This window comes from Aythya ferina, assembly GCF_964211825.1.
Source record: "Aythya ferina genome assembly, chromosome: 14".
Classification (NCBI taxonomy): Eukaryota; Metazoa; Chordata; class Aves; order Anseriformes; family Anatidae; genus Aythya; species Aythya ferina.
Genome location: NC_140312.1, coordinates 12,147,743 through 12,174,037, shown reverse-complemented (window position 1 = coordinate 12,174,037; position 26,295 = coordinate 12,147,743). Strand labels below are relative to the sequence as shown.

General features: G+C 51.1%; 1 protein-coding gene and 2 pseudogenes across 4 annotated transcripts; all 3 read right to left on the bottom strand.

Moving 5' to 3' along the window:
• Nucleotides 1-1,692: 1,692 nt before the first annotated feature.
• On the bottom strand, nucleotides 1,693-25,800 carry LOC311444618 (protocadherin gamma-A10-like). Of its 2 annotated transcripts, none has more exons than XR_014697983.1 (2): nucleotides 21,761-25,800; nucleotides 1,693-4,292 (listed from the first exon to the last, which is right to left on the bottom strand). XR_014697983.1 is itself a non-coding variant. In XM_084535897.1 (2 exons), the coding sequence occupies exons 1-2, from the start codon at nucleotides 25,720-25,722 to the stop codon at nucleotides 22,696-22,698; spliced, it is 2,652 nt and encodes an 883-aa protein (XP_084392023.1). In that variant the 5' UTR covers nucleotides 25,723-25,800; the 3' UTR covers nucleotides 22,440-22,695. The 2 variants fall into 2 exon arrangements, 1 of the variants encoding a protein (XP_084392023.1); XM_084535897.1 differs by lacking the exon at nucleotides 1,693-4,292 and having other exon boundaries at nucleotides 22,440-22,770; nucleotides 23,146-25,800.
• On the bottom strand, nucleotides 4,286-7,101 carry LOC311444630 (protocadherin gamma-A10 pseudogene; annotated as a pseudogene). Its single transcript has one exon. The product of its transcript is annotated as a protocadherin gamma-A10 pseudogene (transcript).
• Nucleotides 13,782-16,672, bottom strand: LOC311444629 (protocadherin gamma-A5 pseudogene; annotated as a pseudogene). The gene has a single exon. The product of its transcript is annotated as a protocadherin gamma-A5 pseudogene (transcript).
• Nucleotides 25,801-26,295: the final 495 nt, after the last annotated feature.

The window sequence follows — 26,295 nt, the reverse complement described above, 5'->3', positions numbered from 1 at the left end:
TTCACTGTCACTCTACAGATGTTTGTTCTTTTTTTTTTTGTTTGTTTGTTTTGTTTTGTTTTGGTTTTTTTAAATCTGCCTCAGCATTAGATAGAATAAAATTCCAGGGATGTACTTCCATTACTCAGGAGATGTTTTAGGTTGCGTGAAGTGAAAATTATTAGGGCCAAAGCCCAGCTGGAACTCAAGCTCTCAAGCTGGCTACTGGTCTTTAAGACATCAAAAATTATTTTATAAATACAAAAAAAAGAAAATGAGGACCAAAGACAAGCTCCATTCATTATTGGATGTGGAGGGGAAACACAGTGACAAGAGATGATCGCCCCAATGCGTTTTGGTCATAGTCTTTAGCAACAAGACCTATTTTTCTCTGGGTACCCAATCTCCTGACTACCTGGTAGATAGGGACAGAAAGCAGAATGAAGACCTCATAATCCACGAGAAAAGGGTCAGCAACTTGATAAACGACTTAGACATATGCAAGTCTATGGGGCCAGAAGGCTAAGTGCCGGGTCTGTTGTTTGGGTCACAGCAATCCCATGCAGTGCTACAGACTGGGGAAAGAAGACTGGCTGAAAAGCTGGCTGGCTGAAAGCTACCTCCAAGTATTGGCCAATAGCCTGCTGAATATGAGCCAGCAGTGTGGCCGAGAGATCCAGCAGCATCCTGGCTTGTATCAGAAATAGTCCACCCAGCAGGACTACGGAAGTGATTGTCCCTCTGTACTCGGCTCTCGTGAGGCTGCACCTCAAACACTGTGATCAGTTTTGGACCCCTCACTACAGGAAGGCTACTGAGGTGCAGAAGAAGGTCAAAGCAGGGCAGCAGAGCTGTTGAAGGGTCTAGAGAACAGATCTCATTAGGAGCGGCTGATGCAGCTGGGGGTGTTTAGCCTAGAGAAAAGGAGGTTCAGGGCAGATCTTACCGTGTTCTACAATTACCTTAAAGGGGGGCTACAGCAAAGTGGGAATCAGCCTGTTGCCAAGAACCATGGGATAAAACAATAGGAAATGGCCTCAGATTGCTGCAGTGGAGGTTTACATTGGATATTAGGAAAATGTGTTTCACTGAAAAGACTCTGAAATATTCAGCAAGGCTGCCCAGAGATGTAGTTGAGTTGCCAACATTGAAGGTCTTCAGAGGTGTGAGCATGTAGAACTTAGTGACATGATTTAATGGTAGATGATCTAAGAGGTCTTTTCCAACCTAAAGGATTCCAGGATTCTATGAAGACAGCTGTTGTTGTAGAACATGTCTGGTAGCAAATCCACTTCCAGCTCCATTTTTGTGAGGTCAGGATTCAAAGGATCCTCTTTTCACCAAGAAAATTTCACATGCAGAGAATTCTTGAACTACTCCCAGCTGTCATGTTTGCCTTCCCTATTTATAACAGGGAGAAGGACTTCATTAAAAGACCAATTGCCCAGCCCACTTCTTCACAACGTGCACAGACTATACAATGGACAGCTCTAAAGACATTTCTTTCCACTACATTAATGTGACCTAACATTGTGAAAAAAATAAATGTTATGCAGCTAGTTCATACACATTGATATTTTTTATATTTAGATATTTTTCAGCATTCATAGTAGTAGATCATGTAAGGTACACAGTAGGAGCTGAATTCTACAGAAGGCGGTCCAAAAGATCCCAAAAATCTCAGTAATATTTCTCAGGCAAAACCTGTTGCCCAGACAGACTTCGAAGAGCGTAAACAAATCCTTTGTGGTGAATGGGTGAATGGAATAAATAAAACAAGCAGAGAAAGGACCACCAGCCCTTCTACAACTTCTCACACAAAATTCCCCCAACACGTCACCTCAAACCTTCATAACTTCAATGCTTTTCTTTCACCATCAGAATTTGCAAGCAAATCTCATCAAAGGAAAAGTTCAACAAAAGTTTTCCCGATCTCACGCACCATGTACAAGCACACCTTCAAAGTATACCATGAAGAGAGCTACATTTTTCTGCAAGTATCTAAAGCCTCCTAAAGAGATAAGGGACAGAGGGGATTCTTTCTGCAACAAAGACTGGGTCCTCGTAAATACAGCAGTAACGAAATGTCCCTCTGCTTTAAGTGTAATTGTTGTACCACAGAGACATGCCTCTTCCACTAAAACCATACAGATTCTGTTTCTTCCCATTATACACAAAATTTTGTCGACCAGTGGCTGACAGGACCTTCTGAAAGGAGATAAGGATTTGCTGCAATTCAAGTGTTGCATTTGCAAATATAACAGCCTATCCAGAAAAGGAACATATGAAGCACAACCTTCCTGAAAACAAAGACCTGAAAATTGAATTATAGCTATGTAGAAACTCTTTGGCACAGAGTTACAATAAATAGGAGTGAAGTAATGAGGATTCTCACAGGTATTATAAGCCATAATATGCAGGCATCATCACAGCATATCCACAGTTTTTCTGCAAAGCATTTTATTATCAGAGAATTAATGTTACCTTTCAGGGCAAGAAAACCAGGATAAAATGGTGCATAAATGCTGCAGGAATTGGCACAAATTAGGAAGTCAAACCTTTGACTGAACAATATCACTGCTGAGCTACTGGTATTTCTCATAAAAACAAACAAACAAACAAAAACCACAATAAAACCAAAAAGAAACAATCAAACCAAAATTCCACTCAACATCTTAGCTCTGCATTCACAGCATTCATTTGCACCACTCACAACATCCAAGTTCTAGCCATATGGAGGCCACTGGCAAGAGCATTTCATCCAGTGACATTTTAAGGAAACATGAGGATATTAAAGACTGTCCTGACAGCACTAAACAGTCACACTGGGAATGGAAGCAGCTCTCCCACTCCTATAACTCTAATACATCTTCCAGTCTTTTCAGGGTTCTCTGGCATTTTGTCATTGACAACAAACAAAGCAAAAATGTGAAAAAGACAGAAAAGGAACATGAAAACAGGACAAGAATCCAATCTCAAACTTCACACAACATTTTTAATCCTAGTCAAATATTATGTAGCACAAATTAAAGCCTAAAAAGACACGTTACCCAGGCCATTATTCCACCACACACACTGAAACAGCGGCACAGAAGAATATAAAGACATTTCTCTGCTCAACCCATCTTCATGAAGCAAGAGAACAGTTGCACAGAGTAGAAAGGAAAAGCAGCTAAGTGAAACATGAGGTCCTTGAATACTGTTTCAACACCATCCCAATCCACTAAAACACCGTGCAGGCATTCTCAATCATTATTAGAATTCACTATTGGAATTTGCTGTTACTGAGAATAGTGAGTGCTGAATGGGTTAAGGGAAAGATGTATCTTGCCTTCCACATATTCTAACATGGAAAGGAAAGTTCCACCTATTTTGTCACCAGAGCAAGGCCAATGAAAGCATACCACATTTCCTCAACACAGCTATGCTGTTACTCATAACTCAGCCTACCCAGGCAGACAAAAGACCAGGAAAAGATAAAATCAGACAAGCAAAAAAAAGCATTCAAAGAGAAAGTGTGGTAGAGAAATTCACAGGAAAGATGGCATGGATTTCTCTGCATTCAGGTAAATACCTCCCCAGAGCACCAAGAAATGGCTCAGGTCTTAAGTCTTCCTCTGCACTGTACAGTAGGGACATCATAGGAAGACAAGCTCATCGACTCTCATCAGTTTTTCCATGCTGTGCCCTGCTTATCTCAAATGAAAACAAAAGTATGAATGTAAATGACCTACTATGGGGCCTTTTCTCATGATAAATCTTGTGAGCAATTCCCTTATACACTACCTCTTGTCTCCAGATGGCTTATAAGACCTTCTCAAGGGAGAGAAGGATTTGCTGCAATACAAACTTTGCATTTTCAAATGTAAAAATCCTCTCAAAAGGGAAATATGAAGCACAACCTTCATTGAAACAAATGCTTAAAAATGGAATTACAACTAGGAAGAAACGCTACACCCCAATGCAGATAGCGGTAGACTAATGAGTATTTTCACAGGTATTAGAAGGTATTACACTAAGGAATCAAACCTGTGCATACACAGCTTTTGTACAGAACATTTTGGCATCAGAGGATTAGTGTTGCCCTTCAGGAAAGCAAAACCAGGATCAAATGGTCAATTATGCTGCAGGCATTGTCAAAATTATGAAATCAAACTTAATATATGCTACCGAATTTGGCATTCACAATAAAATCGTACCACTGCCCAAACAATATCACCACTTATCACAAATTCTCTTCAAATTCAGAACCAACGTCCCAACTTCACTCCTCTACATTTACAGCATTCAGTTGCACCACGCTCACTAATCACCTTCGAACTGTATCTCAAGAGCTAATAAGGACTTATCATTCTGGAACATCGTGAGGGGAAGCAGAACACCGAGGGAAAGGCAAGGAGAAAGAAGGGAGGCAAGCGCCGAGACGGAGGGCGTCCGCGTGTCCGGAGCGACTGACTCACCGGGAGGGCGTCGGGCGGTGCGCCGCGGGCGCCGGCAGCGTCTTCCCCGAGCAGCGGCGCGGCCTTGTCGGGCGGCGGCCGCGCCGGGAGGGTGTTGCAGCAGCTGTCGGCCGCCCAGCGCCGCTGGCTCTTGCGCGAGTCGGCGGTGAGCGACACCTCGTGCGAGTAGGAGTGCAGGAAGGCGCGGACGCCGTCGATGCCCACGAAGTGCGAGGCCGGCACGCCGCGCAAGGCGCCGCTGGCCGGCGGCAGCAGCTGCGAGCGGCGCCAGCGCCGCAGGCGCAGCGCCAGCAGCAGCAGCAGGAAGGCGACGAAGAGGCACGACACGGCCGCCACGGCCAGCACCAGCCAGCGCGTCAGGCTGCCGCCGGGCTCGGCCGGCGCCGCCGCGCTGCCCAGCTCCGACAGCAGCTCGGCCACGCTCTCGGCCAGCACCACCGTCAGCGTGGCCGTGGCCGACAGCGCCGGCCGGCCCTGGTCCTTCACCACCACCACCAGGCTGTGCCTGGGCGCGTCGCGGGCCAGCGGCGAGCGCGCCGTGCGCACCTCGCCGCTGTGCAGCCCCACGCGGAACAGCCCCGGCTCCGTCGCCTTGGCCAGCTCGTAGGACAGCCACGCGTTCTGCCCCGCGTCCGCGTCCACCGCCACCACCTTGGCCACCAGCGCGCCGGGCTCCGCCGAGCGCGGCGCCAGCTCCACGCCCGTCCAGCCCGCGCCCGACGCCGCCGCCATCGGCGGGTACAGCACCTGCGGCGCGTTGTCGTTCTCGTCCACGATCAGCAGCCGCACCGACACGTTGCTGCTCAGCGCCGGCGCGCCGCCGTCCTCCGCCCGCACCCACAGCCCCACCTCGCGCACCTCCTCGTAGTCGAACGAGCGCAGCGCGTACAGCGCGCCCGTCTCCGCCTGCACCGACACGTAGGACGACAGCGGCGCGCCCCGCACGCGCCCCTCCGACAGCCGGTAGCGCACGCGCGCGTTCTGCCCCCAGTCCGCGTCCCACGCCCGCACCGTCAGCACCAGCGCGCCCTCGGCGTTGTTCTCGGGCAGACGGGCGCTGTAGCGCGCCTCCGCGAACACCGGCGCGTTGTCGTTCACGTCCAGCACGCGCAGCGCCAGCACCGCGCTGCTGCGCAGCGACGGCGACCCGCCGTCCGACGCCCACACCGTCACGTTGTACTCCGACACCTCCTCCCGGTCCAGCTCCCGCGCCGTCACCACGCTGTAGTAGCTGCCCACCGAGCTCCGCAGACGGAACGGCACGTCGCCGACCAGCGAGCACCGCACCTCGCCGTTGGCGCCCGAGTCGCGGTCCTGCACGTGCAGCAGGGCCACCACCGTCCCCGAAGGCGCGTCCTCCGAGATCTCGCTCAGCGCCGACGACACAGTCAGCTCGGGCTCGTTATCATTTACGTCGGTCACCGAGATCGAGACGGTAGCTGTGTCGGAAAGGCCGCCGCCGTCTTGTGCCTGCACCTCCAGATGATAGGAATCGTCTTCCTCGAAGTCCAGGCTCCTCACCAGCCTGATCAATCCTGTTTCGGGATCCATGTAGAAAATTTCCGATGCTAGGTCCGTTGCTTTTTTAAGTGAGTATTTCACTTTGCCGTTGAGTCCCTCGTCGGCGTCGGTGGCCGTGAGGGTGAGCAGGGTGGAGCCCACGGGCACGTCCTCAGGCACGCGCACCGCGTACACCGCCTGGCTGAACACGGGCGCGTTGTCGTTGGCGTCCAGCACAGACACGCGGATGCGCGCCGTGCCCGTCCGTGCCGGCTCGCCGCCGTCGCTCGCCCTCAGCACCAGCTCGTGAAACGCCGCCTCCTCCCGGTCCAGCGCCTTGGCCAGCACCAGCTCGGGACGCTTCTCGCCGTCGGCTCCCGCCTGCACGGACAGCGAGAAGTGCTCGTCGCCGCTCAGCTCGTAGCTCTGCAGGGAATTCACTCCCACGTCCGGGTCGTAAGCATCGGCCAGGGGAAAGCGCGACCCGGGAGCAGTCATCTCGCTCACTCTCAGTTCTATTTCGGACTCTCGGAAGCTGGGGACGTTGTCGTTAATGTCCGTGATTTCAACTTCGATCTCGTAAACTTTCATCTCACCCTCCACAATCACCTCACAGCGCAGCACGCATCGCTCCATCAGCCGGCACAGCTGCTCTCTATCTAGCCTCTCCGCCGTCACCAGGTGGCCGCTGTTCGCATGCAGAGCGAAATACCGCGTCCTACGCCGATCCAGAATGCGAGCGCCGCGATCGCGTAGCGTCGCCGGCTGCAGCGCCAGGTCCTTGGCCACGTCGCCCACGAAAGAGCCCTTGGGCAGCTCCTCGGGCACCGAGTAGCGCAGCTGTCCCCACGCCGCCTCCCACGCCGCCACCAACATGCAGCACAGCAGCGCTCGCTGCCTCCGGCCCCAGCGCCCTTGTCTCGCCGCGCACATCTCCGACACGGCCCCGCCGCCACCGGACGCCCGCAGATAGCTCACCGCCCCCGACCCGACTCTTGACCTTCGACTCTGGCTCTGTCTCTCGCTCCGGTTCCAGTCTCCACCTCCAGGACACTCTCTTCGGCTTACACTGTCGCTCCGGCTCTTTCTCCGGTGCCTGATCCCGCCGTCTCCCGCTCTCTCCGACCCATCTGCCTCTTTGGAGCTCTGCTCCGTACCGCGGGGCCGCTCGCAGCCCGCACGGCCGCCGATACAGAGAGCGAGCGAGCCGTGTCGCAGCGGGCTGGGCTGGCTGCAGCGCTCCGCTCCTTCCTCTCCTCTCCTCCGTGGTGAACAGCGGCGCCCGCAGCCTCCGGCCGGCACTGCACGCACGGCTCACAGCGAGCGCCGCCGCCCTGCCTCTTCCGCGGAAACCTTCCGTCCACGCGAACACGGCGCCACGGCATATTCCCCCGCGACGTTGCCCAACCCCGGTGTTTTTGCCTTCTCCTTCGAGGAGAGGATCGAATGCATTGTGGTTTTCACGGCGGTCATGATCCGAGTGAAGGCGGAGGAATCCTCTGTAGTCTTCGTTCTACCGCATGGCAAGTAGAATTCATATTATTTCGATCTCTAAAATAGTCGTTAGACTCAACCTAGTATTGCAGAAGCACCACGTCTTTCATGAATTCCAACCTTTATTCTTGCCTTCTGTCTGTATTGAAAGTTTATTTGGCTTTCACAGTATGTATGATCATGTAAAATCTACGTTCAGTTGTAATTTGTGCTGTTGTTTCAATGTCAGCAACTGATATGAAACAGTTCCCCCTGTAAGGGTGCCGCATCAAGGAACCAGCAGCTTCCCTCAGCTCTCTGAAAAGGCTGTGCACCCACTCCACATCACTGTTACTGAGCAAACCACTCTGCGCACTTGTCACTGATCAGTTTACCCCACTATAATGCAATCTTGGAGACCATAACACTTGAACACCTGGTATTGCTTTTGTTCACCTAAATCAATTTACAGAATAATGTCTTCTCATACACAAAAAGAAAACCCCATGCATTCACTATGAAGGTAGCAAAGACCTGGCCACACCAGTGTATGAAGAGATGTAAGATGAGGGCAGTTCTTGGCGTCAGCTGTTAAACACTTCCCAGTACATTCATTTGCGAATATGTCAAAGTTAGACCAGGAAATGTCTCCAGCGCTAAACATCAATCATATTTTCTTGATTCTGTCATGCAAAATCAGTGGGTCTCATTTTACATCGTAAGCATTGAAATTCATGGCTAATAGATCTTATTGTACAGCCAGCACTATAGAACACAGGACATCATACAGGCTGGCAGACCCTCTGTTTTCAGTCCTCCAGGAGATGAGAACATCCCACAGGTAGCTGGCATTGGCCTGAAGCACTCCACACCAGTTCGTACCATGTTCCTTTGTGTAACCAGCATCCCACTGGAGGATCAGAGGTAATGTAGGTATGCAGTGCTTCAGGATCTACTGCTATCACTTAAAAGCAGCAATGGGTAGGAAATCATGCCTGTCTTCCCCATAGTTTCTTTCCTGCAAAGCAGTAGCATGGCTCTCTGTTTGTTGTTGTTGGTTGGTTGGTTTGGTTGGTTTTTATTTTTTTGATTCTAGATTCTGGACTTGCTTTCCTTTCTTTTCAGTTGGGATATGCCCTCATGGGAGACAAGCCCACAGGCACAAATGCAGGTGTAAGACAACAACAGTACTTGGGATGAGTTACAGCTCTAGTTCAGCACTTCCAGAGGACATCACCCTTCTGCTCTTCTTTGTCTTCACTTTCATAAGTAGTGATGACTCCAGTTGCACCCTTTCAGTTCTGACACTCACCCTATAGGCACTTTTTTTGCCAAAGACTTTATTCTCAGGAAAACACCATTGCCTCTAAGGACAGGGACACCGTGTTCAGAGCAGAAATGGCACAGGCCTTGGCGCAAGATTTGAAACCGAAGTATTCACCATTCAAAGCCACATTGACCCAGCTATTTTCCAGGCTCTAAGCCTGCCTCTCAGCCTTTGTACTCTGCAGTCACAGACTTCATCTGCAACATGGACAACATCCTACTTCTTATCTTATGTCAGACAAGACAGGGGAATATAATTCACTGACATTTTTATTGACACTATTTTTAACGAAAGGAAAATATATCACAGTAGTTCTCTCCACAGGAGGAAAAACATTCAAGGTCTGCAAAAAAATTGCTCCACGAGTCCCACAATTCTAACCGATCTTCCTGTCTTTTTAGGATTCTCTGACACATTGACCCCCAGTTGAGGCAGCAGCAGAAAATGGGGCAAAGATGTGAAAACTACACAAGCGAAGGACTTTGCTATCACTCTACAGACATCCTTTTTTGATCTGCCCTAAATTTATCTAAAATGAAATTCAAGGGATGCAACTGCAACACTCAGGAGGACTACAAAGATAGTGTGAGGCTATGCAGGGAGAAAATTAGAGGGGCCAAAGCCCAACAGGAGCTCAATTTGTGTAATGCTCTTAAAGTCAGTAAACATGATTTTGTAAATACATAAACAAGAAAAAGAGGACTGAAGAGAATATACACCTTTTATTGGATGTGAGGGGAAACACAGTGACAAGAGATCATCTCCTTAATGCCTTTTTGGCCTCAGTCTTTAGAAGCAAGACCTACATTTCTCTGGGTATCCCATCCTCTGACCACCTGGTAGACAGGCATGGGGAGCAGAATGAAGCAGTCATAATTCATGAGGAAATGGTCACAAACCTGAAAAACTATTTAGACATATACAGGTATATGGGACCAGGAGGGATCCACTTGAGGGTACTGAGGGAGTTGATGGAAGTTCTTGCCAAGCCACTTTCCACCATTTATCAGCAGTCCTGTCTAACAGGTGAGGTGCAAGCAGTTGAAGGCTGGTGTCCCCAGGGCTTAGAATCAGGGCCAGTTCTCTTCAGTATCTTTATCAAGATTTGGATGAGGGGATTGAGTGCATCCTCACTACGTTTTCAGATGACACCAAATTAGGTTAGACATAAGGGTTGATCTCCTTGAGGATAGGAAGGCTTTGCAGAGGGATCTGGATAGGTTGGGCTGATGGTCTGAGGCCAGCAGTATGTGGTTCAACAACGCGAAGTGACAGGTCCTGTGCTTGGGTTCAAACAACCCCATGCAGTGCTACTGGCTGGGGGAAGAGTGGCTGGAAAGCTGCCAGGCTGAAGGAAACCACTGAGGACTGGTTGATAGATGACTGAATATGAACCAGCAGTATGCTCACGTGTCCAAGAAAGCCAACAGTATCCTGACTTGTACCAGAAATATTCCAGCCAGCAGGGCTAGGGAAGTGATTGTCCCTCTGTACTCATCTCTGGTGAGGCCACACCTCTAATACTGTCTTCATGCTTGAGCCCCTCGCTACAAGAAACACACTGAGGTGCTAGAGGATGTCCAAAGAAGGGTAAACAGAGCTCTTGAATAGCTTAGATAAGTAGACTTACAAGGAGCATCTGAGGGACCTGGGGTTGTTGAGCCTGGAGAAAAGAGGACTTGGGGCAGACCGTATCATTATCTACAATTACCTTAAAGGGGGCTACAGAAAAGTGGGGATCATCCTCTTTTCCCAAGCACCAAGTGTTAAGATGAACAAAAATAGGCTCAAGTTGAACCAGGGGAGGTTTAGTTTGGATATTAGGAAAAATATATTTCCTCAAAGGGTTGTGAAGTATTGGAACAGGCTGCCCAGGGAAGTAGTTGAGCCACCATCCTTGGAGATCTTCAAAAAGCATGTAGGTGTAGAGCTTAGTGACATGGGTTAATGGTGGACTTTGCATTGCTAGGGTAAAGTAGCAATGTTGGGCGTACCATGTGTCTGCCAGCAAAGCCATTTCCAGCTCCATTCGTGAGAGGTCAGTGTTCAAGGACTCCTCTTTCCAACAAGACACCTTCACACATTTTGAAACTACTCCCAATTGTTATGATTGCCTTCCCCCTTCACGAAAGCCAAAAAGGACATACATGTACATCATTAAAGGATGAATCACCCAGCACATTTCTTCACAATATTCACAAAGACTACACCATGGACACACCAAAAGACATTTTTTTTTCATCACATTATCAGGATGTAATATAATCACTGTGAAAAAAATAAAAGCTCAGTAATGTTCCTCAGGCAAAACCTGATCAGCACACAGACTTCAAAGTGTGTAAACCACGGATGTGTGTAGAATGAAATAACAGAGAAAGAAGCATCTGTCCTTCTAAAGACCCTCACACAAACTTCCCCCAACCTGACACCTCAAACCTTCCACAACTTCAATGTTTTTCTTTCACCCTCAGAATTTGCAAGCAAATTTCACCAAAGGACAAGTTCTACAGACCATTTCCTAATACCACAAACCGGCACAATTGCACCATCAAGGTATACCAAGAAGGGAGCTACATTTCTTTGCGACTTTTTAAAGACTACTCAAGAGACAAGGAAAAAGACAGAGAGGAGCTGCTCTCCAACAGAGACTGGGTCATTGTTAGTATATCTGTAAGGGAATGTCCCTCTTCTTTAAGAACATGCACTGCTCCACACAGACATGCCTCTCCTACTAAAATCATATTTACATCCAATCCTGGGAAACAAACATGCATGAGAACACCCTCATATGTCTGGCCTTCTACACAAGCTCCAACTCTGATGAAATACCCAGCTTACATGAGCAAGACCAATGAACACATAACACATTCCTCAAGATAGCTATGTTGCTACTGATAACTAAACCTACACAACCCGTCAAAAGATCAGGGGAAAAAAAAAAAAAACAAAAAAACAAACAAACAAAAAAAAAGACAAGAAGCAAAACAAAAGGAAGAATTTAAAGAGACTGCTTGGTAGAGAAACTCACTAGGAGGGCAGCATGGTCTTCCCTGTGTGCAAGAAAATTCCTCCACAGAGCACCAAGAAATTACTCAGGTCTTAAACTGCATGCAGGGCTCTGAAGTCTTCTTCTAGACTATACTGTAGGGGACATATTAAGAAAAGTTTATCAGCTCTTATCAGTTTTTCCATGATGTGACCAGCTCATCTCCAATGAAAATGAAACTGTAAATGTAAAGGCTGTACTATGGGACCTTTTCTCATGACAAGTCTTGTGATCTAGTGGATATATTCAGTTTTAGCTTCTGTTTCATTTCCCTTATACTCAAAAATTTATCTCCAGTTGGCTGATAGGACCTTCTCAAGGGAGATTAGGATTTGCTGCAATACTAACTTGGCATTTGCAAATAAAAAAACCCTCTCATAAATGGGAAATATGAAGCACAACCTTCCTGAAAACAAAGATCTGAAAATGTAATTACAACTTAGGAAAAATGCTGCAGGACAATGCAGATATGGGTGGATTAAGGAGGCTTTTCACAGGTAATAAAAGCCATTATACTTAGATATCATAGCTCTACATGCACGGATTCTGTGCAGAACATTTTAGCATCAGAAGATTAGCATTACCTTTCAGAACAGCAAAACCAGTATAAAGTCATGCATAAATGCTGCAGGAATTGTCAAAATTATGACATCAAATGTAATAGATGCTACAGAAATTGGCATTAAAAATGAAATCAAAGGAGTGCCCAATCAAATTAAGTGCTGACACGTCTATTACCTAACATCATAACCATCCTCTCATCCTCAGTCCACTACATTCACAGCATACAGTTATGCCACTGTCAATAACCAACTCCTAATTGTATGTTAGTCACTGATAAGGGCTTATTTGTAAGTGACGTTTTAAGGAAACATAAGGATATCAAAGCCTTTCATCACATAGCAGTAATCTTTCAAATTACATGTATATATGAAAAGAGCTCACTCAGTCCAACAATTAATAACATCTCCAAGTCTTTTGAGGGTTCTCAGCCACACTGAGGACTACTTTTGACATTGACAACAAACAAGACAAAAATACAAAAACTGCAGGACCTGAAATGGATTTCACTCTTACTCTTCAAACCACATTTTATAACCTACTCAAATATTACACAACACAAATTTAAGTGAGGAAGCCACAACAAAACTGTTGCCATAGTACATGCCTGCTAGTAAAGCCTGCTCCTTTCTTGAGAAGCCAATGCTCACACACTCCTTTTTCCTCCAACAGCCTTTCACACACAGCACCTCCTTTTACCTCCAACAGCCTTTCACACACAGCACCTCTCAAACACAAGTCTTTTTCTAATTCTTCATCCCTATAATGACCAAACAGACTTCCTAAAAGGACTAGTTGAACAGGCCCTTATCACACCACATGAACAAAAAAAAAGCACCATGGATGCATATAAATATATTTCTATTAATCTTCATGCAGCAACACTACAGTTGCGTAGAGTATACAGCATCAGCAATGAAGTGAAACATGGGGCCATTAAGATTCTGTTTGCAGGGAACCACACACAACTGACCAGGCACACAGATTATTGGTGTGATATATTTTAAACTATTGATAACCTAAAGTGAACATTTACTCAGGATGCAGAAAAAGGAAAACCTGCACGATACATATCTGTGTAAGAAATGAGCAACCATATGGCAAGTGAGAAAAAAGTTCCTCTGGAGCAGAATTGCAAGTAAAAGGCCCCACTCATCTCTGCCTCCCACACCAAGGATAAGGCTGGCAGCAGAGACTGTGCTTCACTCCCTCGAGCAAGAGGCAGCCATCCACAACCCGTTGCACAACAAAGCTGAGCATTGCTGAGAAACCAATCTACCCGCTCAGGAATGAGAGCAAGAAGGATTCAGAAAAGAAAGAAGAAATGAAGGAAAAAAGGAAATCCTTCGTGATAAACATCAGGAGACAGAATAAACAACCAGATGGCAAGTGTAAACCTAAGATAAGCCTAGCCAGAGTGGAGATGCATGCAAAAGCCACCTCTCGTATCCTGCCCCCCGCAAAAAGTATAACGCTGGCAGCAAAGCCCGCACTTGCCTCCCCTGAGACAAGGGCAACCACGCACAAAAGACAGCCGAACGAAGCTGGGCCTTCATGAGCAGCTAACGTCCATACCCGGGAACGAGAACGGAGAGGGAAAGACAATGAGCAGGAAGGGAAGCAAGCGCCGACAGGGAGGGCGTCGGGGTGTCCGGAGCGACTGACTCACCGGGAGGGCGTCGGGCGGTGCGCCGCGGGCGCCGGCAGCGTCTTCCCCGAGCAGCGGCGCGGCCTTGTCGGGCGGCGGCCGCGCCGGGAGGGTGTTGCAGCAGCTGTCGGCCGCCCAGCGCCGCTGGCTCTTGCGCGAGTCGGCGGTGAGCGACACCTCGTGCGAGTAGGAGTGCAGGAAGGCGCGGACGCCGTCGATGCCCACGAAGTGCGAGGCCGGCACGCCGCGCAAGGCGCCGCTGGCCGGCGGCAGCAGCTGCGAGCGGCGCCAGCGCCGCAGGCGCAGCGCCAGCAGCAGCAGCAGGAAGGCGACGAAGAGGCACGACACGGCCGCCACGGCCAGCACCAGCCAGCGCGTCAGGCTGCCGCCGGGCTCGGCCGGCGCCGCCGCGCTGCCCAGCTCCGACAGCAGCTCGGCCACGCTCTCGGCCAGCACCACCGTCAGCGTGGCCGTGGCCGACAGCGCCGGCCGGCCCTGGTCCTTCACCACCACCACCAGGCTGTGCCTGGGCGCGTCGCGGGCCAGCGGCGAGCGCGCCGTGCGCACCTCGCCGCTGTGCAGCCCCACGCGGAACAGCCCCGGCTCCGTCGCCTTGGCCAGCTCGTAGGACAGCCACGCGTTCTGCCCCGCGTCCGCGTCCACCGCCACCACCTTGGCCACCAGCGCGCCGGGCTCCGCCGAGCGCGGCGCCAGCTCCACGCCCGTCCAGCCCGCGCCCGACGCCGCCGCCATCGGCGGGTACAGCACCTGCGGCGCGTTGTCGTTCTCGTCCACGATCAGCAGCCGCACCGACACGTTGCTGCTCAGCGCCGGCGCGCCGCCGTCCTCCGCCCGCACCCACAGCCCCACCTCGCGCACCTCCTCGTAGTCGAACGAGCGCAGCGCGTACAGCGCGCCCGTCTCCGCCTGCACCGACACGTAGGACGACAGCGGCGCGCCCCGCACGCGCCCCTCCGACAGCCGGTAGCGCACGCGCGCGTTCTGCCCCCAGTCCGCGTCCCACGCCCGCACCGTCAGCACCAGCGCGCCCTCGGCGTTGTTCTCGGGCAGACGGGCGCTGTAGCGCGCCTCCGCGAACACCGGCGCGTTGTCGTTCACGTCCAGCACGCGCAGCGCCAGCACCGCGCTGCTGCGCAGCGACGGCGACCCGCCGTCCGACGCCCACACCGTCACGTTGTACTCCGACACCTCCTCCCGGTCCAGCTCCCGCGCCGTCACCACGCTGTAGTAATTGTCCAGCGCCCGCTTCAGGCGGAACGGGACGCTCTCCTCGATGCTGCACCGCACCTCGCCGTTGGCGCCCGAGTCGCGGTCCTGCACGTGCAGCAGGGCCACCACCGTCCCCGAAGGCGCGTCCTCCGAGATCTCGCTCAGCGCTGACGACACAGTCAGCTCGGGCGCGTTGTCGTTCACGTCGGTCACCGAGATCGAGACCGTAGCCGTGTCGAAAAACTCTCCGACATCGTGTGCCTGTACCTCCATTTCGTAGGAGTCGCCTTCCTCGAAGTCCAGGCTCCTCAACAGCCTGATCGATCCCGTCTCGGGATCCAGGTGGAAGATCTTCGAGAATTTCTTGGAAATCCCTTTAAATGAGTATTTCACTTTGCCGTTGAGTCCGTCGTCGACGTCGGTGGCCGTGAGGGCGAGGAGCGAGGAGTCCACGGGCACGTCCTCGGGCACGCGCACAGCGTACACCGCCTGGCTGAACACGGGCGCGTTATCGTTGGCGTCCAGCACAGACACGCGGATGCGCGCCGTGCCCGTCCGTGCCGGCTCGCCGCCGTCGCTCGCCCTCAGCACCAGCTCGTGAAACGCCGCCTCCTCCCGGTCCAGCGCCTTGGCCAGCACCAGCTCGGGACGCTTCTCGCCGTCGGCTCCCGCCTGCACGGACAGCGAGAAGTGCTCGTCGCCGCTCAGCTCGTAGCTCTGCAGGGAATTCACTCCCACATCCGGGTCGTGAGCCTTAGGCAGGGGAAAGCGCGACCCGGGAGCAGTCATCTCGCTCATTCTCAGTTCATTTTCTCCTTCCCCAAAGCTGGGTGCGTTGTCGTTAATGTCAGTGATTTCCACTTCGATCCTGTAAACTTTCATCTCGCCCTCCACAATCACCTCACAGCGCAGCACGCATCGCTGCACGCCCTCGCACAGCTGCTCTCTATCTAGCCTCTCCGCCGTCACCAGGTGGCCGCTGTTCGCATGCAGTGCGAAATACCGCGTCTTACCTCGGTCCAGGATACGGGCACCACGGTCGCGGAGGACTGCCAGCTGCAGCGCCAGGTCCTTGGCCACGTCGCCCACGAAAGAGCCCTTGGGCAGCTCCTCGGTCACCGAGTAGCGCAGCTGCCCCCACGCCGCCTCCCACGCCGCCACCAACACGCAGCACAGCAGCGCTCGCTGCCTCCGGCCCCAGCGCCCTTCTCTCGCTGCGCACATTTCCGACACGGCCCCGCCGCCACGGGACGCCCGCAGACAGCTCTGCCGCTCGACTCTTCGCTTAGGGCTTCGGATCAGACTCCCTCTCCGGCTCCTGCTCCGTTTCCCTTTTCCGGTACCGGCCCCGCCGCCGTCCGCTATCGCCAGCCCCTCCGCCTCGCTGGACCTCTGTGTAGCTCTGCTCCGTACCGCGGGGCTGCTCGCAGCCCGCACGGCCGCCGATACAGCGAGCGAGCGAGCCGGGCCGCAGCGGGCGGGGCTGGCTGCAGCGCTCCGCTCCTTCCTCTCCTCTCCTCCGTGGTGAACAGCGGCGCCCGCAGTCCCCTACCAGCACTGCACGCACGGCTCACAGCGAGCGCTGCCGCCCTGCCTCTTTCGCGGAAACCTTCGGTCGCCGCGGACACGCCGCCACGGCACATTCCCCTGCGAAACGGCCCAAAGTCGGTGCGTTTGCTTCCGTAACGGCTTTTCTTCTTCTTCGAGAAGATCGAATTCATTCTGGTCTTCAGGTTGGTTATGAGCACAGGGAATGTAGGGGGCTTCCCTTGGTATCTTAGTTCTACTGCATGGCAGGTAACATTACTCGTTCTAATTTGACCTCAAAGTAATTATCACCGTTACAAAATGTTTGCAGGACTGTCAGTTCAAGGAATTGCAGAGATCGTTTCTGCAGTCCTTCTTGAATGAATATTTCCTTGTCTTTCCAACTATTTATGTTCATTTAAATCTTACGTTCGTTGATAATTTGTGCTGTCGTTCCAATGTCAAAAACTGATATAAAACAGTACTCCCTGTACATGTGCAGCATCATGGAGTAAACAGGTGCCTTCTCTTCAGCTCTCTGAGAAGCCTGGGCACTCACTCCACATCCCTGTTATTTAGCAAAGCAGTCTGGGCACTCGCCTCTGATCAGTTTCCCCCACTACAAATGCAGTCTTGGAGATCACAACAGCAGAAGATGCTTTTCTAACTTCCATTCACTTTAACGGTTTTCCAGAAAAATGCCTACCCCTAAAACAGAAGAAAACCCCAGGGCATTCACTTTGAATGTAACAGAGAACCATGGGACACGAGCATGACAGTGTACACAGAGGTGTAAGACGAGGGCAGAACTTGGCATCACTTATCAAACATGTCCAATACATTCATTTGAGAAAAAGCCAATGGAAGACCATGAAATATCTCGAGCATTAAGCATCTATCATATTTTCCTGATTCTGTCATGCTGAATCACTGGATCTCATTCTACACAGTCAGCATTCACATTCATGGATAATGGTTATTACATCAGTACTTGGCATCAGTTACAGCCCTAGATTATTGCCTTCATGGAACACCTGCTCCCACAGTACCCTTCTGCTCTTCTTTGACTTCACCTTCATAAATGGTGGTGACTCCAGTCTGCACCCTTTCACCTCAGAGTTCCATAGGTACTTTCTGCCAAATACTTTATTCTCAGGGAAACATCATTGCCTCTAAGGACAGGGACACCATGATCAGAACAGAAATGGCATAGCCCTTGGCATCAGGCATGAAACCAGAGCATTCCCCAGCCAAAGGCACACTGATCCAACTATTTTCAAGGCTCTGAGCCTGCCTCTCACCCTTTAGACTCTGCAATCACAGTCTTTATCTGCATCAAAGACAACATCCTACTTCTCACCATTGGTGAGAGCGGAAAGACAAGGGCATATATTTTTCTCTGACACTTTACTGAAAGAGAGATATATCAAAGTAGTTCTTTTCTAGTACATGTACCAGTCTTTTTAGGGGTCTCTGGCACACTCAGGCCCAGTCCACAGCAAACAAGGCAAAAAAGTGAAAATTGCACAAATGAAGGACTTCACTGTCACTCTACAGATCTTTTTTTTTTTTTTTTTTTTTTTTTTTAAATCTGCCTCAACACTAGATAGAATGAAATTCAAGGGATGTACTTCCATTACTCAGGATATGTTTCAGACTGTGTGCAGTGAAAATTAGAAGGGCCAAACCCAGCTGGAGCTCAAGCTGGCTATTGGTCTTAAAGACATCGAAAATTATTTTATAAACACAAAAACAAGAAAAGGAGGACCAAAGACAAGCTCCATCCGTTATTGGATGAGGAGGGGAGACACTGTGACAAGTGATGATCTCCCTAATGCGTTTTTGGTCTCAGTCTTTAGGAACAAGACCTATTTTTCTCTGGGTACCCCATCCCCTGACTACCTGGTAGATAGGGACAGGAAGCAGAATGAAGACCTCAGAATCCATGAGGAAATGGTCAGCAACCTGATAAACTACTTAGACATATGCAAGTCTATGGGGCCAGAAGGCTAAGTGACGTGTCCTTTGTTTGGGTCACAGCAATCCCATGCAGTGCTACAGACTGGGTAAAGAAGATTGGCTGAAAAGCTGGCTGTCCAAAAGCTACCTGCGTGTATTGGTAAATAGCCAGTAGTGTGGCCGAGAGATCATCAGCATCCGGACTTGTATCAGAAATAGTCTGGCCAGCAGTACTATGGAAGTGATTGTCCCTCTGTACTCGGCTCTCGTGAGACTACACCTCAAATACTGTGATCAGTTTTGGACCCCTCACTACAGGAAGGTTACTGAGGTGCTGAAGCAGGTCAAAGCAGGGCAACGGAGCTGTTGAAGGGTCTAGAGAACAGGTTTCATTAGGAGTGGCTGATGGAGCTGAGGTTCTGTAGTCTACAGCAAAGGAGGCTCAGGGCAGATCTTACCGTGTTCTACAATTACCTTAAAGGGGGGCTATAGCAAAGTGGGAATCAGCCTGTTGCCAAGAACCGTGGGATAAAACAATAGGAAATGGCCTCAGATTGCTGCAGTGGAGGTTTACATTGGATATTAGGAAAATGTGTTTCACTGTAAAGATTGTGAAGTATTCAGCAAGGCTGCCCATCAATGTAGTTGAGTCACCAATATTAGAGGTCTTCAGAAGTGTGTAGATGGAGAGCTTAGTGATGTGGTTTAAAGGTAAACTTGGCAGTGCTAGGGTAAATGTTGGGCTAGATGATCTAAGAGCTCTTTTCCAACCTAAATGATTCCAGGATACTAGGAACACAGCTGTTGTCATTGCACGTGTCTGTTATCAAAGCCACTTCCAGCTCCATTCTTGAGAGGTCAGGGTTCAAAGGATCCTCTTTCCACCGAGATAATGTCACACACAAAGAATTCTCAAACTACTCCCAGCTGTTATGTTTGCCTTCCCTATTCATAACAGGCAGAAGGACTTCATTAAAAGACCAATTGCCCAGCCCACTTCTTCACAATGTGCACAGAGACTATACCATGGACAGCTCCAATGACATTTCTTTCCACTACATTAACATGACCTAACATTGTGAAGAAAATAAATGTTATGCAGCTAGTTTATACACACTGATATTTTTTTATTTAGATATTTTTCAGTATTCATAGTAGTGTGTTGAGGGATTTTTGAAACAGCAATGATCCCATGGCTTGCTGCAACTGAGCAAACCAAGCTGTCAGGAACGCCTCTGAGAAGTTCTCATGACCGTGTTCCCACATCGCCCAAATGAGGAATTAAGAGAAATATTGTTGCCAGCAGTTGGCTTCAAGGACAAGTTCTACATGACTGCTAATCACAAGGGGGATGTTTTCTTGCAGGTGGGGTTGTTTTCTTGTAGTTGTTTGTCTGCGTACTTTTGACCAATAATCTTGTGTGAGACACTATCCAACCCTGTTAAATTCACTATAAAAGTCAGGCTGTTTGGGTAATAAAATGGAGCATGATCTGACCATACTGGTGTCTGTTGTGCTTTGTGTCCTTCTTTCGGGCGGTCTTCCTGCATCAGTAGTAAAATACATAAGGTAGACAGTAGGGGATGAATTCTCAAGAAAGCTCTCCCAGATATCCCAGAAAACTTAATAATATTTCTCAGGCAAAACCTACTGACCAGACAGACTTCAAAGAGCGTAAACCACAGCTTTGTGGGCAATGGAATAACTAAAACAAGCAGAGAAAGGACCACCAGCCCTTCTACAACTTCTCACACAAAATTCCCCCAACACGTCACCTCAAACCTTCATAATATCAATGCTTTTCTTTCACCATCAGAATTTGCAAGCAAATCTCATCAAAGGAAAAGTTCAACAAAAGTTTTCCCAATCTCACACACAATGTACAAGCAGACCTTCCAGGTATACCACGAAGGGAGCTACATTTCTCTGCAAGTATCTAACGCCTCCTAAAAAGGGATAAGGAACAGAGAGGATTCTTTCTGCAACAAAGACTGGGTCCTCGTAAATACAGCAGTAACGAAATGTCCCTCTGCTTTAAGTGTAATTGTTGTTCCACAGAGACATGCCTCTTCCACTAAAACCATTCAGCTTCTGTTTCTTGCCATTATACACAAAATTTTGTTGTCTGGTGGCTGATAGGACCTTCTAAAAGGACATAAATATTTGCTGCAATTCAAATGTCGCATTTGCAAATGTAAAAGCCCTAGCCAGAAAAGGAACATATGAAGCACAACCTCCCTGGGAACAAAGACCTGAAAATGCAATTATAGCTACGTAGAAACTCTTTGGCAGAGAGTTATAATAAATAGGATTGAAGTAATGAGGATTCTCACAGGTATTATAAGCCATAATATGCAGGCATCATAACACCACATGCACAGTTTTACTACAAAGCATTTTATTACCAGATATTTAAAGTTACCTTTCAGGGAAAGAAAACCAGGATAAAATGGTGCATAAATGCTGCAGGAATTGGCACATATTAGGAAGTCAAACCTTTGACTGAACGATATCACTGCTGAGCTACTTCTTTTCCACATTCAAAAATCAAAACAAACAAAACAAACAAACAAAAAAAAAACCAAGCAAAAAACAAGAGCAACATAATAAAACCAAACAGAAACAAACAAACCAAAATTCCACCCACCATCTTTGCTCTGCATTCACAGCATTCTTTTGTACCACTCACAACATCCAACTTCTAGCTATATTAAGGCCACTGGCAAGAGCATTTCATCCAGTGACATTTTAAGGAAACATAAGGATATTAAAGACTGTCCTGACAGCACTAAACAGTCACACTGGGAATGGAAACAGCTCTCACACTCCTATAACTCAAATAGATACTCCAATCTTTTCAGGGTTCTCCGGCATTTTGTCATTGACAACAAAGAAAGCAAAAACGTGAAAAAGACAGAAAAGGAACATGAAAACAGGACAAGAATCCAATCTCAAACTTCACACAACATTTTTAAACCTGGCCAAATATTATGTAGCACAAAATAAAGCCTAAAAAGACACGTTACCCAGGCCATTATTCCACCACACACACTAAAACAGCAGCACAGAAGAATACATAGACATTTCTCTGCTCAACCCATCTTCATTCAGCAAGAGAACAGTTGCAAGGAGTAGAAAGGAAAAGCAGCTAAGTGAAACATGAGGTCCTTGAATATTGTTTCAAGACCATTCTAATGCACTAAAACATCGCTCAGGCATTCTCATGCATTATTAGAATTCACTATCATAATTTGCTGTTACCAAGAATAGCGAGTGCTCAATGGGTTAATGGAAAGATGCATCTTGCCTTCCAGATATTCTAACATGGAAAGGAAAATTCCACCTATTTTGTCACTAGAGCAAGGCCCATAAAAGCATATCACATTCCTCAACACAGCTATATTGTTACTCATAATCAGTCTACCCAGGTAAACAAAAGACTAGGAAAAGATAAAATCAGACAAGCAAAAAAAAAGCATTCAAAGAGAAAGCGTGGTAGAGAAATTTACAGGAAAGATGGCATGGTCTTCTCTGCATGCAGGGAAAAACCTCCCGAGAGCACCAAGAAATGGCTCAGGTCTCAAGTCTTCCTCTGGACTTTACAGTAGGGACATCATAGCAAGACAAGCTCATCGACTCTCATCAGTTTTTCCATGCTGTGCCCTGCTTATCTCAAATGAAACTATAAATGTAAATGACTTACTATGGGGCCTTTTCTCATGACAAGTCTTTGGAGCAATTTGTTCCCTTATACGCAACATCTTGTCTCCAGATGGCTTATAAGACCTTCTCAAGGGAGAGAAGGATTTGCTGCAATACAAACTTTGCATTTTCAAATGTAAAAATCCTCTCAAAAAAGGGAAATATGAAGCACAGCCTTCATTGAAACAAATGCTTAAAAATGGAATTACAACTAGGAAGAAACGCTACACCCCAATGCAGATAGCGGTAGACTAATGAGGATTCTCACAGGTATTAGAGGGTATTATACTAAGGAATCAAACCTCTGCATACACAGCTTTTGTACAGAACATTTTGGCATCAGAGGATTAGCGTTGCCCTTCAGGAAAGCAAAACCAGGATCAAACGGTCAATTATGCTGCAGGCATTGTCAAAATTATGAAATCAAACTTAATATATGCTACAGAAGATGGCATTCAAAATAAAATCGTAGCAGTGCACAAACAATATCACCACTTATCACACATTCTGTTCAAATACAGAACCAAGATCCCAACTTTACTCCTCTACATTTACAGCATTCAGTTGCACCACGCTCACTAATCACCTTCGAACTGTATCTCAACAGCTAATAAGGGCTTATCATTCTGGGACATCGTAAGGGGAACCAGAACACCAAGGGAAAGGCAATGAGCAGGAAGGGAGGCAAGCGCCGACAGGGAGGGCGTCGGGGTGTCCGGAGCGACTGACTCACCGGGAGGGCGTCGGGCGGTGCGCCGCGGGCGCCGGCAGCGTCTTCCCCGAGCAGCGGCGCGGCCTTGTCGGGCGCCGGCCGCGCCGGGAGGGTGTTGCAGCAGCTGTCGGCCGCCCAGCGCCGCTGGCTCTTGCGCGAGTCGGCGGTGAGCGACACCTCGTGCGAGTAGGAGTGCAGGAAGGCGCGGACGCCGTCGATGCCCACGAAGTGCGAGGCCGGCACGCCGCGCAAGGCGCCGCTGGCCGGCGGCAGCAGCTGCGAGCGGCGCCAGCGCCGCAGGCGCAGCGCCAGCAGCAGCAGCAGGAAGGCGACGAAGAGGCACGACACGGCCGCCACGGCCAGCACCAGCCAGCGCGTCAGGCTGCCGCCGGGCTCGGCCGGCGCCGCCGCGCTGCCCAGCTCCGACAGCAGCTCGGCCACGCTCTCGGCCAGCACCACCGTCAGCGTGGCCGTGGCCGACAGCGCCGGCCGGCCCTGGTCCTTCACCACCACCACCAGGCTGTGCCTGGGCGCGTCGCGGGCCAGCGGCGAGCGCGCCGTGCGCACCTCGCCGCTGTGCAGCCCCACGCGGAACAGCCCCGGCTCCGTCGCCTTGGCCAGCTCGTAGGACAGCCACGCGTTCTGCCCCGCGTCCGCGTCCACCGCCACCACCTTGGCCACCAGCGCGCCGGGCTCCGCCGAGCGCGGCGCCAGCTCCACGCCCGTCCAGCCCGCGCCCGACGCCGCCGCCATCGGCGGGTACAGCACCTGCGGCGCGTTGTCGTTCTCGTCCACGATCAGCAGCCGCACCGACACGTTGCTGCTCAGCGCCGGCGCGCCGCCGTCCTCCGCCCGCACCCACAGCCCCACCTCGCGCACCTCCTCGTAGTCGAACGAGCGCAGCGCGTACAGCGCGCCCGTCTCCGCCTGCACCGACACGTAGGACGACAGCGGCGCGCCCCGCACGCGCCCCTCCGACAGCCGGTAGCGCACGCGCGCGTTCTGCCCCCAGTCCGCGTCCCACGCCCGCACCGTCAGCACCAGCGCGCCCTCGGCGTTGTTCTCGGGCAGACGGGCGCTGTAGCGCGCCTCCGCGAACACCGGCGCGTTGTCGTTCACGTCCAGCACGCGCAGCGCCAGCACCGCGCTGCTGCGCAGCGACGGCGACCCGCCGTCCGACGCCCACACCGTCACGTTGTACTCCGACACCTCCTCCCGGTCCAGCTCCCGCGCCGTCACCACGCTGTAGTAGCTGCCCACCGAGCTCCGCAGACGGAACGGCACGTCGCCGACCAGCGAGCACCGCACCTCGCCGTTGGCGCCCGAGTCGCGGTCCTGCACGTGCAGCAGGGCCACCACCGTCCCCGAAGGCGCGTCCTCTGAGATCTCGCTCAGCGCCGACGACACAGTCAACTCGGGCGCGTTATCGTTCACGTCGGTCACCGAGATCGAGATTGTAGCTGTGTCGAAAAGGCCACCACCGTCGTGTACCTGTACCTCCATTTCGTAGAAGTCTCCTTCCTCGAAGTCGAGGCTCCTCACCAGCATGATCGATCCCGTCTCGGGATCCAGAAAAAATTTGTCTGTTTTTGCTGCTGTCACTTTTATGACCGAATATTTAACCTCGCTGTTGAGTCCCTCGTCGGCGTCGGTGGCCGTGAGGGTGAGCAGGGTAGAGCCCACGGGCACGTCCTCGGGCACGCGCACCGCGTACACCGCCTGGCTGAACACGGGCGCGTTGTCGTTGGCGTCCAGCACAACCACGCTGATGCGCGCCGTGCCCGTCCGTGCCGGCTCGCCGCCGTCGATCGCCCTCAGCACCAGCTCGTGAAACGTCGTCTCCTCCCGGTCCAGCGCCTTGGCCAGCACCAGCTCGGGACGCTTCTCGCCGTCGGCTCCCGCCTGCACGGACAGCGAGAAGTGCTCGTCGCCGCTCAGCTCGTAGCTCTGCAAAGAATTCCTTCCTAAGTCCGGGTCGTGTGCCACGGTCAGAGGGAAGCGCGATCCAGGAGCAGTCATCTCGCTCATTCTCAGTTCCTTTTCTGATTCTCCGAAACTAGGTGCGTTGTCGTTAATGTCCGTGATTTCCACTTCGATCTCGTAAACTTTCATCTCGCCCTCCACGATCACCTCACAGCGCAGCACGCATCGCTGCACGCCCTCGCACAGCTGCTCTCTATCTAGCCTCTCCGCCGTCACCAGGTGGCCGCTGTTCGCATGCAGTGCGAAATACCGCGTCTTACCTCGGTCCAGGATGCGGGCGCCGCGGTCACGGAGCGCCGGCAGCTGCAACACCAGGTCCTTGGCCACATCGCCCACGAAAGAGCCCTTGGGCAGCTCCTCGGGCACCGAGTAGCGCAGCTGTCCCCACGCCGCCTCCCACGCCGCCACCAACACGCAGCACAGCAGCGCTCGCTGCCTCCGGCCCCAGCGCCCTTCTTTCGCCGCGCACATCTCCGACACGGCCCCGCCGCCACCGGACACCCGCCGCCACCTCTCCGCCGCAGCCCCGACTCTTCCCCTGTTGTTCCGGATCAGATTCTCGCTCTGACTCACGCTTCGTTTCCCGTGCCCGGCTTCGGCCCCGCCGCCGCCCATTCACGCCAGCTTTTCCGCCTCGGTGCAGCACGGCTCTGCACTGCGGGACCGCTCGCAGCCCGCATGGCCGCCGACACAGCGGGCGAGCGAGCGAGCCGGGCCGCAGCGGGCGGGGCTGCCTGCAGCGCTCCGCTCCTTCCTCTCCTCTCCTCCGTGGTGAACAGCGGCGCCCGCAGCCTTCGCCCGGCACTGCACGCACGGCTCACAGCGAGCGCCGCCGCCCTGCCTCTTCCGCGGAAACCTTCGGTCCCCGCGGACACGGCGCCACGGCACATTCCCCTGCGACACGGCCCAGATATTTCTTTTCGTTTGCTTCTGCAACGCCTTCTCTTCTTCGAGGAGAAGGTCGAATGCATTCTGGTCTTCACGGCGGTTACGATCAGAATGAAGGCAGTGTCCTCTTCTTGATATCTTAGTTCTACTGCATAGCAGGTAAAATTACTCGTGTTAATTAGGCCTTAAATTATTTACAAATATTACACCTTCTTACAGAAGGACATTCACTTCAACGAACTGGAGAGATCATTCTTGCACTCATTCTTGAATGGATATTTTCTTCTCTTTTCAACACTT